Source organism: Microcebus murinus, chromosome 5, assembly GCF_040939455.1.
Source record: "Microcebus murinus isolate Inina chromosome 5, M.murinus_Inina_mat1.0, whole genome shotgun sequence".
Taxonomy (NCBI): domain Eukaryota; kingdom Metazoa; phylum Chordata; class Mammalia; order Primates; family Cheirogaleidae; genus Microcebus; species Microcebus murinus.
In genome coordinates, this window is record NC_134108.1 from 68,084,913 (window position 1) to 68,098,590 (window position 13,678).

At 32.9% G+C, this 13,678-nt stretch overlaps 1 protein-coding gene across 4 annotated transcripts in view; it reads right to left on the bottom strand.

Annotated features, from left to right (window-relative positions):
- ZNF292 (zinc finger protein 292) overlaps positions 1-13,678 on the bottom strand; it is an 84,416-nt gene that overhangs the window by 20,450 nt on the left and 50,288 nt on the right. For all 4 annotated transcript variants that reach the window (XM_076003125.1, XM_012750917.3, XM_012750919.2 and 1 more), the window contains one exon: positions 3,509-3,711. In XM_076003125.1, the coding sequence (XP_075859240.1) occupies positions 3,509-3,711 (203 nt within the window). The remainder of the gene's footprint in view (positions 1-3,508; positions 3,712-13,678) is intronic.

Consider the following 13,678-nt stretch of genomic DNA (forward strand, 5'->3'; position numbering starts at 1 on the left):
TCAAAATGTAAATAATTTTTATGTTTTAATATGGCTCTTTATGCCAGGTATTCAAAAAATACGGAATACTACATCAATATTTTATGTATGTTTACAAAGTATACTTTAAAAACGTATTGGCTCTAGTCACATTTCAAGAATAATTGATTTGCTTATCAAAATAATATTGCTTTCCATATAGAAAAGAACTGTTACACGTGTCATAACTAAAATAATGTAAAATCAAACAATGAGCTATTTTTTAACTCTCAGGCTAGCAAATATTTAAACTACTAATATTAATCACCTCTAGTGTTAGGAAAGAAGAAATTTCATATACTGTTTTTGGAAGCATAAGTTGCCATCATCTTTTCTGGATGATAATTTCGACATGCCAACTTAAAATGTGTAGCTTCTTTGATCTAATTTTACTTCCAGAAACTTAACCTACCAATATATTTCCAACAAGGATGAAAGAGTATATGTACAAAGCAAAAATCTAAGTGTCCACCAGTCTGGTTAAAGATATTACAAAGCCATACTGTGGAATTATGCAGCCATGAGAAAGAATGAAGTTGATCTATAAGGAGTGATAAGAAAAGATTTCCACAATGTAAGGGAGGAAAAACTGTCTAACAGCCAAGGTATGTGTGTATGTGGTTTTAAGTATATAAAAATATACATACATGCATAGAAAAATATCAGAAAGATTACATATCAAATTTAACAATAATTACATATAGGAGTGTTAAATGAGGAAATAAGATAGAGACAAGAGAAAATTTTACTTTTTAAACTTCTATGTTTATTTTAATGATAAAACCAACAGAAGTAGTGGATCTAAAGTAAACACTGCTAACTTTATTTTTACTGCTATACTAAGAAACCAGGCCAAAGTTCATTCTTTCTAGTGAAGCCAGATAAACACTTACCTCTTCCAGCCCCACTCTTCTGCTATCTACCAGGGCTAGCTGCTATTTCTACCACACTGAAAGGGTCCTGGGAAATAGTCAATCCCTTGCCTACTGGCTCACTTGGACAAAGATTTCCTCAAACAGATCATCAGTCCAGGCCATGGCTGACTGCTCCTAAGAGTCTATTCTCATCATCTTTTAAGGAACACATTTAAAAAACCGAAACAAACAAACAAAAAACCCAACTCAAATACTTACAAGAAGTAGACAAGTAAAATGAATGAAGTGTGCGTGTGGGGGGCAAGAGGGAAGAGTATGTATATCCTTTCTAAAGGGGACAATGTTTCTGGCCTACTGTTCCAAAGGGACAGGTGATGTGACTACCTTCCCCTGGGTCTGAAATAATAAGCCTTGGTCATAGCCAATCTTAATTTACCTCATGCAGAATAATGAAGAACAATTTCTAATGAGTTTGTAATAGAAACATAAAAGAGCAATCAAACATAATCTGTAAGCAAAAAGGGACTTTCAACAAGAAATGTGTAGATTTACGCATATAATGTCCTGTTCTGCACTATGTAATCTAGTTTTTTTCCTGGGATAGAGTATACAGACCTTAGTAAACCCTGCTTAAGAACATGAAAAGTCTTAATTCTACCTGCTTAAGATGGGGGGGGGGAAGGGAGGAATCATTTCATATGGCATCAGAGGTACCCAGGGTCCTCATAAAGAATTATCTCGACCATCTCCCAGAGCAGAGTGGACTGCTGCTACTCATCTCTAGATAATTAAACCAAGAGGAAATTTAGGCTCAGTATTGTAAGACTGATTATTCAGAGAGCTAGAAATACAGATTTTTACTTGAGACTACAAATTCATAGTCTTCAGCTTCAAAACTAACCTAACCACTCTATCTATGCTGAAGTCAGTTTCTGCCTAGAAGGTAGGCTTCTTTAGGGAAGGGCCTATGTCTTATTCACCTTAACCCCCTGACTGCCTATACAGTATGCATCATTCACTTAATAAAAATTTGTGAAATGAAGGAAGGACAGATGGACAGGGCAGATGGGCAGGGACTGAACTGATAATAAAAGCTTCACTGGAGCTAAAAAATATATCTAACATGTAGCAGCAAAATAACTACTTTATTTAAGGATTTTAAAAATGTTAACATGTCAAAGGCTATTTCAATAAATTTTATACATCTGCGAATTAACTTGTCTAGTTAGTTTGAACTAATACGAAAATGTCAATCTTCTATTTTGCTTTCACATACAGCAATTAAAAAGCCAATTATATGTCATAAAAGATAAATAATAAAGAAAAAATCTGTATTTTAGCCCAGGTCCAAGCTAACAGTATGAGATCCTAGGCAACAGCCTATGGTTCTACTCCATCCAGCCTACTACTCCAATTGCCTGACACCACTCTTCCCAGTATCCTCAATATCCTCGCCTTAGTAAGCTGAACAGGCTTATTTCTCATCTTGGTCCAAGCCTACTGTCTGTCTCCTCACTTCCTATTCTCAAGAAAAATCACACAATCTCCATTATATAACCTTTAACCTCAAGTGTCATTAAGCTTTCTGTCAACAGCTATGGCTATATCTTCTTCTTACTCTGATTATAACACCTCTCTGTCTACTCACGGGATCATGCATGTTCTGTTAATTGTCTCCTCTCTCTTGTATCTCAACCTTTCCTTTAACATCCTTACGTATGTTCTACAATCCCTTTGTTCTCCTCTCTCTATTGCCCTGGAGTCAGAGGATACATATACTGAAGATACACTCATATACATTCAGTGCCCACAAAACACTTATCAATGTACTATTGCTGTGTTTATCTAAATTCTTTAAATACATATTACCTTTTCTTGATCAATATCTTTTAATTTTCCTACTCTGTGTTCAACTTCCTTTTGGAATTATGAGGCCTCCAAAATGCAAAATTCCCATTTGGATCACAATTCTACTCTCAGAATTTTACAGTCATGAAACAGACAAATACATGAAAACTATGCTTTATGCCAAATTAGAAGTAAAACTAGAATTTCTCATAAAGAAATTAAAGTTACATTAAATATGCAAATACTGAAAAAATTATAGATGATCTACATAAAATTACATACAGTTTGTGTATATGTATACATACACACACATATATATTCTATATAGAGAGAATTTATATGACCTCCCTCTAAGAATAAGATAGAAAGTCTTCTTAGAGGGAAATCATATAAATGCTATAAAGTTACTTAAATTAGCCAGTTAAAAAGATCTGTGTATCTTAAGTCAGATATAACTGAAGGCCTCAATGCTGACAAAATATAAATATTCTACTAAACTATTAAGCCAATATCATCTTTCCCATAATTCAGCCAAAGCATTGAAAAGATCCATATTATTTAAAATAGAAGCTAGGTGAAATCAGTTCATATGTAATTTTAAAAGCTGCTTAGAATCAAGGTACCACTACCTAAGAGCATAGCAAAAGTGTAAGACTGACAGCAATGATCCCTTCACTAAGAGAAAACGAAACAAAAAAATTTTAATCTAATTAAATATTAATTCCTCCATTAAAAAAATAATTACTAATGAAAGAAAATATACTCACCTCTTCGATTAACTTTTCATTTGGTGATGATGTACATAGACAGACAAGGTAAGTTTGCTTAAAACTACCTTTTGTGCCAATCTCTGGATGGTCAGAACACAGCTTTGCTAGAGCAGTTGCTTGACTTAACTTATTTGTTTTGATTAGATGTTTAATTCTCATATCCAACAAGATGGGACCCTCAAAAGCTAAAAATTCATTCACTTTAAAAAACAAGACATAACAAATTATTAACATTTGGTAATAAATTCATTTGCAATACAAATACAAGAAATTTTTTTTAAAACAAAAAAACTAAAACTTTTTTTCTTTTTCGTAATTCTCTATTACTGCCTATAAGGCTATCACAAAATACTTGACTTTATAAGAAATCGATTAGAATTATATTGCTAACTTTTAAAAGTTGTATTACATAATTTTGCCCCTTAGAGTACCATTTAGAATGAGTTGAATAAACTCCTTGATCATAAAAATAGTTCTGCATTAAATCCTAATAGCGTTATTAAGATCATACAAAATTCTTTTTCCCACAGCAGTTATTTTTGAATACCAGGGTTTAAACCCCCCAAATTATTAATGCCAAAAAGATGTTTGGACATTCTAGAAAAAATATTCAATTAATATTTTGTTCAATATTGATGTATTTTTCATTTTATAAAGATGAAGTCTATTTTTTTAATAGATGCTTTAGAATAAATCAAAAGATCTACAGAAAAATAAATAAGAGGGCAAAAAAGATTGTCAAAGGAAAAATTCCATAATTTTTCCCATTTATGCATAATAAATTTCTATTTTGTTCAAACTTTTGAATTTCCTAATGCCTGTTTGGTCATCTAAAAATAAGGGAGTAGTTTGTATCATATGAAAGAGGGTTTAAATTTTAACAAGTGCAAATTTAAACTTTTCCCTAACTTTTCTTTACCAGGATAGAAATCATGTTTAAAAATTTATTTGGTGATGGCTACCCTGAAACCTTTGGAAGGCTTTCAGTAATAAAATTTAAAATGTCCTATAAATAAAGCACATTATTTTCTCTACTTGTGAATAGACTGGAAGATACACCTAATAAGTAATTTGTGCATTAGAAGATAGAAAATGAGAGATCTTCTTTCCTTCTTTACCCTTTGCTTTCCTCTGGAACTTTTATTGTTTAGATCTAACTGTACTCTACTATAAAAAAATCCTTCTATAACATACTATTATCATGGCTACTCAGTCTTAAATCTACAAACAAATAAGCAATAACACAGGATCCCAAATTTCATCCTTCTGTTAGAGGAGACCTTGTACCTGCTACCTTCTAATTCTTTACATTAGACAAAACCAAAAAGAATTAAGAGTGAACACACAAATAAAACTAAATCCATGGTTTCTGGTGCCTCTGACATAGGTCTAACACAGGTAAAGGGTATTACTTTTCTTTTTTTAATATCATATGATCCTATTATAACAATTATATTGCCAATATCTTTTCACAGTTAACTGCCAAAGCAAAATCTGTGAAGATTTTAAATAAAAGATTTAAGAAAAACAAAGTTAAAATAAAGTGATTCTGGCTATAAACAGCTTTGGTTGCCTAATTCAACAATTCTCTTAAAAGAAAACTCTAGAGATACAAAGTTTGGGGACAATTTCAAATACTCTCAAAAAACCTCATAATCAACAGACTCCAAAATACCATGGCAAATAAATAATGTTAAGGTGGCAAGTAGCCAACAAAATTGATGGCACTCAACCTCATATATAGCACCTAAATTCTCAAATAACTGCATGTAAGTAAGAATTACAAATTGTGTAAAATAACTTCTGTGCTAAATCAATGTATAAGAAAATATATATTAATTTTATAAATTTTAAAGCCCTAGGTTTTTGCTTGCTTTTTAATGATGGGAAACCATTACCACACTTTGGGCAAAATGGAATTCAAAGAAATAGAGGATATTAGAATAGAAGGAACTTTATAGATCATCTTGTCCAGTTTTATCATTTTGGCAGATGAGTAAACTGAGGCTCACAGAAGGCAAATGACCTCCTAGGGTCATAAAGCCAGTTAATGACAGAACCAAGACTAGAATAAAATATCTTCTGACTTCTAGCTTTATAAAGTATGAGATAAGAAAAAATGGTTCTCCTATTGACTACTGTGTCTATTTCTACTTACAATGACACTTTATAGCAGTAAAGAGCTATGAAGTAGCATTAGCCTTTAAAAGAAAACAATTACATGTTCTGAAGCTCATGATTCAAATAGATCAAAAGTAGATTACACTCTAATACTCAATGCAGTCCTATTGAAAGCTTACTTCTCCCTCCTTCCTCCTCTCTCTACATTTCTCCTTCACTGCTTTTCTTCTTCCCAGTCCTCTCCATTTTCCTCTATTTCTCTCCAATAAGGACATTTTTTCCTTATAGTTACAATATTACAACAAGGACTACCTGTTTTACCTCTTGCCAGACTTATGAAAAAAAATTTATGAACTTTGAGTAGCTAGATACATCAAATTTCACTGCCTACACTGCTTTCCTCTACTCTCATCCCAAAAAAGTATAAAATATTTTTAATTTTACTCATGTTAGCCTCTTTATATATTTTCTCTGTATTTATGGTTTTCAACAGAAAAGCAGGTTTTAACCCATTTGAGCCTATCAAGAGAGCTGGATGACATAAAATGGCAATGTAAATGAATGGTATTCAGTCAGTTCACTTAAGAACGTAAAAACAGCCTTCTTCCCATAAAATGCCACTTTCATGATATTAAAAAAGAAACTATTCATGTTAAAGATAATTAACTTTAAATATATCATAATATATAAGTTGATTTTTTTGTGATACATAAATCATTACACAAGTATGAATTGAGTATGTACTGTGCACAACTTACACTAGAAGTTCTGGATTTCCCCCAATTGGTCCCAATTAATTGTGGGACCAATTAATTTACTGGATGCATTTTCCCATGCCCATATTTATACTAATTTTCCTATCCAGCATCTTCAACTAGCTGTTTCACACATACCTCAAACTCAGCATACAAAAATCTCTATATTGCAATATGTCTATCTCTACATCTCCCTCAACTTAGCTGTGCTCAAGCCAGAGACCTAAGAGTCTGACTTTAAAATGCTCTCCCCTGCTTCCTGCCCGCTTATACATCCAGCCCATCACCTGTCACTTCTAATGCCTAAATACCCAACTTCATTCAGTTTTCTCCATCTCCAGTCCCACCTTTACTTACCTCCCCCCAGCTGAAATCACTCATCGGACCACCTTGCTAGTGATTTGCTAGTCTAATCTTCTGTATCTACTCTCACCCCCTCCATCATTTCCCCACTAGGACCCAGAGTGCTTTCTGTTTTTAAATAACCCACTTAATTGTATCTCCCCCGTTTAAAACCTTCTAGTGGCTTTCCTTTGCCTTTGAAGTACAAATTCCAACATTGTCATCAGGGCCTACATAAATCTGTATCACTTATTCCTTTTAAAATTATATCATTTGTATTTTCTCTTAGAAATAATTCAGCAATTAGGCAAAAAAAAAAAGGCATCTAAATTGGAAAGGAAGAAGTAAAATCATCTCTATTGGCAGATACTATGATCTTATATGTAGAAAACTCTAAAGATTCCATTAAAAAAATTACAACTAATAAACAAGTTTGCAGGATATAAAAATCAACACACAAAAATCAGTCGTATTTCTATACACAACAATGAATGATTCAAAAAGGAAATTAAGAAAACAATATGATTTACAACAGCATCAAAAAGAATAAAATACTTAGGAACAAAGCTAACCAAGGAGGTGAAAGACTTGTAGCCTAAAGAATACAAAATACTGCTAAAAGAAATTAAATAAGACACAAATAGTTGGAAAGATATCCTGTGTTCATGGATTAGAAGACTATTATTAGGGTGTCCATGTTAACCAAAGCAATCTATAGATTCAACACAATCTTGTATCAAAATCTCAATGATTTTTTTTTTTGCAGAAATAGAATTTTTGCATACAGAATAATTCTCAAGGGACCCCAAATAGCCAAAATAACTTTGACAAAGAACAACAAAGTTGAAGGGCTCACACTTCCTGATTTCAAAACATTATACAGCTAGAGTTATCAAAACATTGTAATACTGACATAAAGGCAGACATACAGACCAACGCAATACAATAAAGAGTTCAGAAATAAATCCTAGCATATATTGTCAAATGATCTTTGACAAGGATGCCAAGATGACTTAACAGGGAGAGGATAGTCTCTTTGACAAATAGTGTTAGAAAAACTAGATATCCACATGCAGAAGAATGAAAGTTGGACCCTTATCTTACATGATATACAAACATTAACTCAAAATGGATTAAAGATCTAAAGAAAGACCCAAAACTATAAAACTCCTAGAAGAAATCATAGAGAAAAAGCTTCATGACATTAGAGTTGGCAATGATTTCTTGGCTATGACACAAAAGGCACAGGCAACAAAAGCAAAAACAGACAACTGGGACTACGACAAACTTGAAAATTTTTGTGCACCAAAGAACACAAGAGTGAAAAGTCAACATTCAGAATGCGAAAAAATATATGCAAATTATATCTGGTAAGGGATTAATATCCAGAATACAGAAAGAACTCAGAATACAGAAACAACTCAACAATAAAATATCAAATAATTCGATTAAAATATGGGCCAAGAATTTGAAAAGATACTTCTCAAAAGATTGACATACAAATAGCCAACAAATGTATGAAACATCACAAATCATCAGAGAGCTGCAAGTGAAAACCACAATGAGATGTCACTTCACATCCATTAGAATGAGCACTATGATAAAAACAGAAAATAAGTGGCGGTAAGGACATGGAGAAACTGGAACCTTTGTGCATTGCTGTTGGAACTGTAAAATGGTCCAAGCTCTATGGAAAACAGTATAGGAGTTCCTCAAAAAATTAAAAACGAAACTACAATCCAGCTATCCCACCTGCTGGGTATCTATCCAAGATAATTGAAAGTTAGGTCTCAAAAGAGATATCTGTACTCTCAAATTTATAGCAGCACTACCCACAACAGCCAAGAAGAGGTGAAAGCACACCAAATATCAACCTATGATGGATACATAAGATGTGGTATATACACACAATGAAATATTCTTCAACCTTAAAAAGAGAAGAAATCCTTTCACATGCTACAGCATAGATGAACCTTGAGGATATTATGCTAAGTCAAATAAGTCAATCACAAAAAGACAAATATGTTATGATTCCATTTATATATGATACCTAAAGTAGTCAAAGATGTAGAAACAAAAAGTAGAATAGTGGTTACCAGGGGCTGAGGGGTCAAGGAAAGGGGGAGTTATTGTTTAACAAGTACAGAGTTTCAGGGTTTTCAAATGAAAAAGTTCTGGAGATCTGTTTTACAACAATGCAAAAGTGAATGTATTTACCACCACTGAACTGTACAATTAAAAATGGTTAAGATGGCAAATTTTATCTTATGTGTTTTTTACCACAATAAGAAAGTGCATTAAAGAAACCAATTTAGCATTGTTAATCAAAGAAATCCAAATTAAGAAATGTAATAAAAACACACCACTTCAAGCTCTAGAACACTGGTTGTTAGACCTGGCTATACAATTGTCTTGAACTTCTAAAAAGTATTTAATATTCAGAGATACTGATTTAATTGGTCTGAAGTAGGGTACATCTAAAAACTCTCCAGGTGATTTTAAACATAGCCAGGATTGAGACTATTACTCTATGTAACTGTATTTCAGAGTCCAAAGTAATCAATTAGGGATAATCTTAACCTTCAACCCCATTCCCTTACCCATTCCTGAGGGAAGAAGATATTACATTTACAAGAAATAGAATTTTAACCTAAAAGATTTTAGAATTTATTAAATCATGCTGTTTTGCTTTTTCATTAAGTATGATGGTAAAACTTTATGATCATAACTAATTTCTGACATGACTGTATAGAACAATTCTTAAAGATTAAAGAATACCCTTTTTGTGTGAAATAAGATTTAATTATGAGTATTAAATTTAATTAAATTTGACAGATTTATCCTTGTAACATTATAAAATACATCCATTCAAAATAAATAATGTACTTTTTCTAGGATGTTTCAAGAAGCCAATGAGTGGGTTTTAAAATCATTTTAGTAAAAGTGAAAATTTGGGGTCACTATATTTGTATTTAATTATAAAACAGTAGGGTAAAATTACTGTTAACAAAATATACAATATATCATCATGAAGCCGAGAGAATGAACACTTTTACAAGGTCATTGCCACTGAGTTGTAACAGCTTACTTCTATCCAAAGTCACTATCCACAAGGATTTCTAAGATTTATACACAAGTAAAAGACAATTTAGCAGTGATTTTTAAAAATAAAATCTAAAATGCTCCATTTATGTATTTCTTATATAATGATAAGATCAGTTAAGGGCAAAGGAGAAGAAGTAAGAAACAAGATAAAATAAGAAAATTAAAAAAAAATAAGGACAACCAAAAAGAAACAGGTTTAAAAAAACTATATTCTGGCCGGGCGTGGTGGCTCAAGCCTGTAATCCTAGCACTCTGGGAGGCCGAGGCGGGTGGATTGCTCGAGGTCAGGAGTTCGAAACCAGCCTGAGCAAGAGCAAGACCCCGTCTCTACTATAAATAGAAAGAAATTAATTGGCCAACTAATATATATATATATATATATATATAATATATATATATATATATATATATATATATATATATATATATATATATATATATATATATATAATATTAGCCGGGCATGGTGGCGCATGCCTGTAGTCCCAGCTACTCGGGAGGCTGAGGCAGCAGGATTGCTTGAGCCCAGGAGTTTGAGGTTGCTGTGAGCTAGGCTGACGCCATGGCACTCACTCTAGCCTGGGCAACAAGCGAGACTCTGTCTCAAAAAAAAAAAAACAAAACTATATTCTTAACAGTATCCAATATAATCTACGAGGTGCTCTTTTTAGTGATTTCCTGTCCTAACACACAAAAAAATTGTCACTAGATTTAAGTCTATTTATTTCAGCAATAAACTTAAGTACTTATTACAGAAATAAAGGCTTATTTCTCACAAAACTCTGAATGATTTATAAGTACCATGGAAAAGCTTAAGCTTTAGAAATTTCCCTTGAAAACCAAGGGGTTCTGGGAAAAAAAGAGGACTGCAATGCTCAAGATTCAAGAAAGGATTGGCAAGCAGACAAAAATGCTATTTATGCAATTTCAAATTCATGTAATATAGAATTAGAGGGGAAAGTGCTTAAGAATTCAGTGTAATTTTAATAGGGAGTTCTCTCTCAAAGTTTAGATTTTAACTTGACATATGCAAAAGAAGGAAAAGCAGGTTTAGGACCAAAGATAAACCATGAGTATCAGATATAGGTTTGCATTTAACCAATGCAAAATTTTAGTAAAGCTAAATCCAAGATCATCTCTACCTCACCAAAAATGCTGAAAACAATAAAGTCAGAGGAGGTGGTTAAGGCCTGCTTCTTGGGTTTGATTATGTACTATTTATGATGATAGTGAAAAGCAGAATTCTTCTATTCTCGTGATGTTTCTGGATAAAGCTTTAGATTTAAAAGCATAGAACAAACAACAGAATAAGCAGAAACAGATGGGAAAATGTAATTTTCAAAATGGGGCTGATGGTATATTTTGCAAAACTGTAGAAACAGGAACAGATGTAATTCTGCTTAAGAGTTTAAAAATTAATCACATTAAAAAGATGGCTTGTGATTGTTCATAAAAAGAAGTGTGACTAGTAAGAGCCAAGACAGATTCCCAAAACAAAAGTTAGATTACACTTTTCACAGAAATTATCTCAAAATTGATCACAGACCCAAATGAAAAATGCAAATATAAAACCTCTGAAAAAAACACAGGAGAAAATTTTACATGGATTTGGTGACGAGTTTTTACATAAAACACTGAAAGCATGATCCATAAAATAAAAAGCTGGTAAGTTGGACGTTATTAAAATGTAAAACTTCTGCTCTGTAAGTTACCATTAAGAGAAAGGACAAACCACAAGAGGGCTCTTTCACAGGAGTAAAAGAACCGATTTGCAAAACACATATCTATCTGATAAAGGACTCGTATGCAAAATATACAAAGAACTGTTAAAACTCAACAATAAGAAAACAAACAACCCAATTAAAAAATAAGCAAAGATCTGAACAGATGCTTCACCAAAGATATACAGATGGCAAATATGCATATGAAAAGAAGTTCAAAAACATTGGTCATTACAGAAATGCAAATTAAAACAAGAATGTGATATCACTACATGCCTATTAGAATGGCTAAAATTCCAAAAACAGACAATACTAATTGCTAGTGAGGGTCTGGAGCAACAGGAATTATCATTCATTGCTGATGAGAATACAAAATGGTACAGGTACCTTAGAAGACAGTTTGGTAGTTTCTTACAAAGCTAAACACAGTCTTACTATATAATATAGCCATCACATTCCTAGATATTTTCACTCAACTGATTTGAAAACTTAGGTCCACAGAAAAAAAATCTGTATGCAATATTTATAACACCTTTATTCAAATCAAAAATGGGTAGCAAACAAGATGTCCTTTAGTAGGTGAACAAATAAACAAACAAATTACATCCACACAATGAAATACTATTTAGTGATAAAAAGGAATGAGCTACTAAGACACATAAAGATATGGATGAAGGTTAAATGTACACTGCTAAGTAAAAGAAACCAGAATAAAAAGGCTTTAACTATATGACATTCTGGAAAAGGCAAAACTATAGAGATGGCATACAGATTAGTTGTCAGGTGTTTGGGAGAGGGCAGACTAGGTGAAGCACAGGAGTTATTTTTTTAGGGCAGCAAAACTACTATGTATAATAGTGTAATGGTGGATACATGACAATAAGCATTTGTCAAAAACCCTACAACTTTATAACACAAAGAAGGAATCTTAAGGTATGCAAATTTCAAAAAATCATTTAGGAAGTTGGGGTAGCCCAGGATAGAATGCAGAATGTGACAAAAGAATCTAACTGTATTACAAATGTGTAATAGAAACTCACTGAAAGGGATTAGGAAATAAGGTGATGACCTAACTTCAGAAATGAATGGAGAATGTAAGAATAAAGGCAAATGGAACTGGACATAAGCACTCTAATTAATAAAATAATTTCCCACAAGTCATCAATTCTGAAACCCCTATATATGTATCCCAGCATTAAGTAAATGAATGGCCAGTGGTGGGAGAAGCCTGTCTGAAAGGCTACATACTATATGATTTTAATTGTATAATATTTTGTTGAAGTGGGAGGTTACAGATAAGCAAGGAGAGGCGGCTAGAATGATCCCTGTTAATGGAGACAGTATGAACATTTAGTTTAATACGGTCATAGCTGATTATACATAGAAATATTTATAGATATGTATACATACACAGTATACACACATATATTTAATTGCTCTGTCCACTGAGAGGGCCTAGAAGAAATGACATCTCAGTAGCAACAAGCACATCTAGTGACCAGGTCCTGGTTTCTAATACCATCCTCCAATAAAAGGAACCAGGGGTCCCTAGAGAAATGGTTAATTCTAGGACTGGGGCAGTAAATAATGCAAGATGAGCCTCGAGCATCTTGTGGTATCAGAAAGCAAGGAATTACTAAAACAAAAAACAAAACAGACTATGACAGGGTTATATCAAAGAGACACACAGGAGTCAAGTGAAAGAGCTCTTGATGGCCAAAGCTGGACAATTTTAGCAACAAAAGTAATACTGGATTATGACCAAAGTCATGAGGCCATACTAATATAAATGATTGAATGAATAAATGACTAAATAAATAAATAGGGAAGAAGAGACAAATCTCCTGTGTAGAATTCCTAATAACTGATGTAGATACTACTCCTTCAAGGAGGTAGAACATAACTTCCCATGTCTTATGTATGGGCTGCATATAGTTAACTTCCTTCTAAAGAATATACTATGGAAATGGCAATGGTGCGGGGAGAGTAACTTCACAGTGAAAAAACTTAACACATACCACCTCAGCTCAGTGGTCAAAGTTCACATCAACAATGACAAGTCATGTTGACAATATGCACCCTTTATATGGTTTGATGACAATGGTACTTTACCTCTGTTGTCT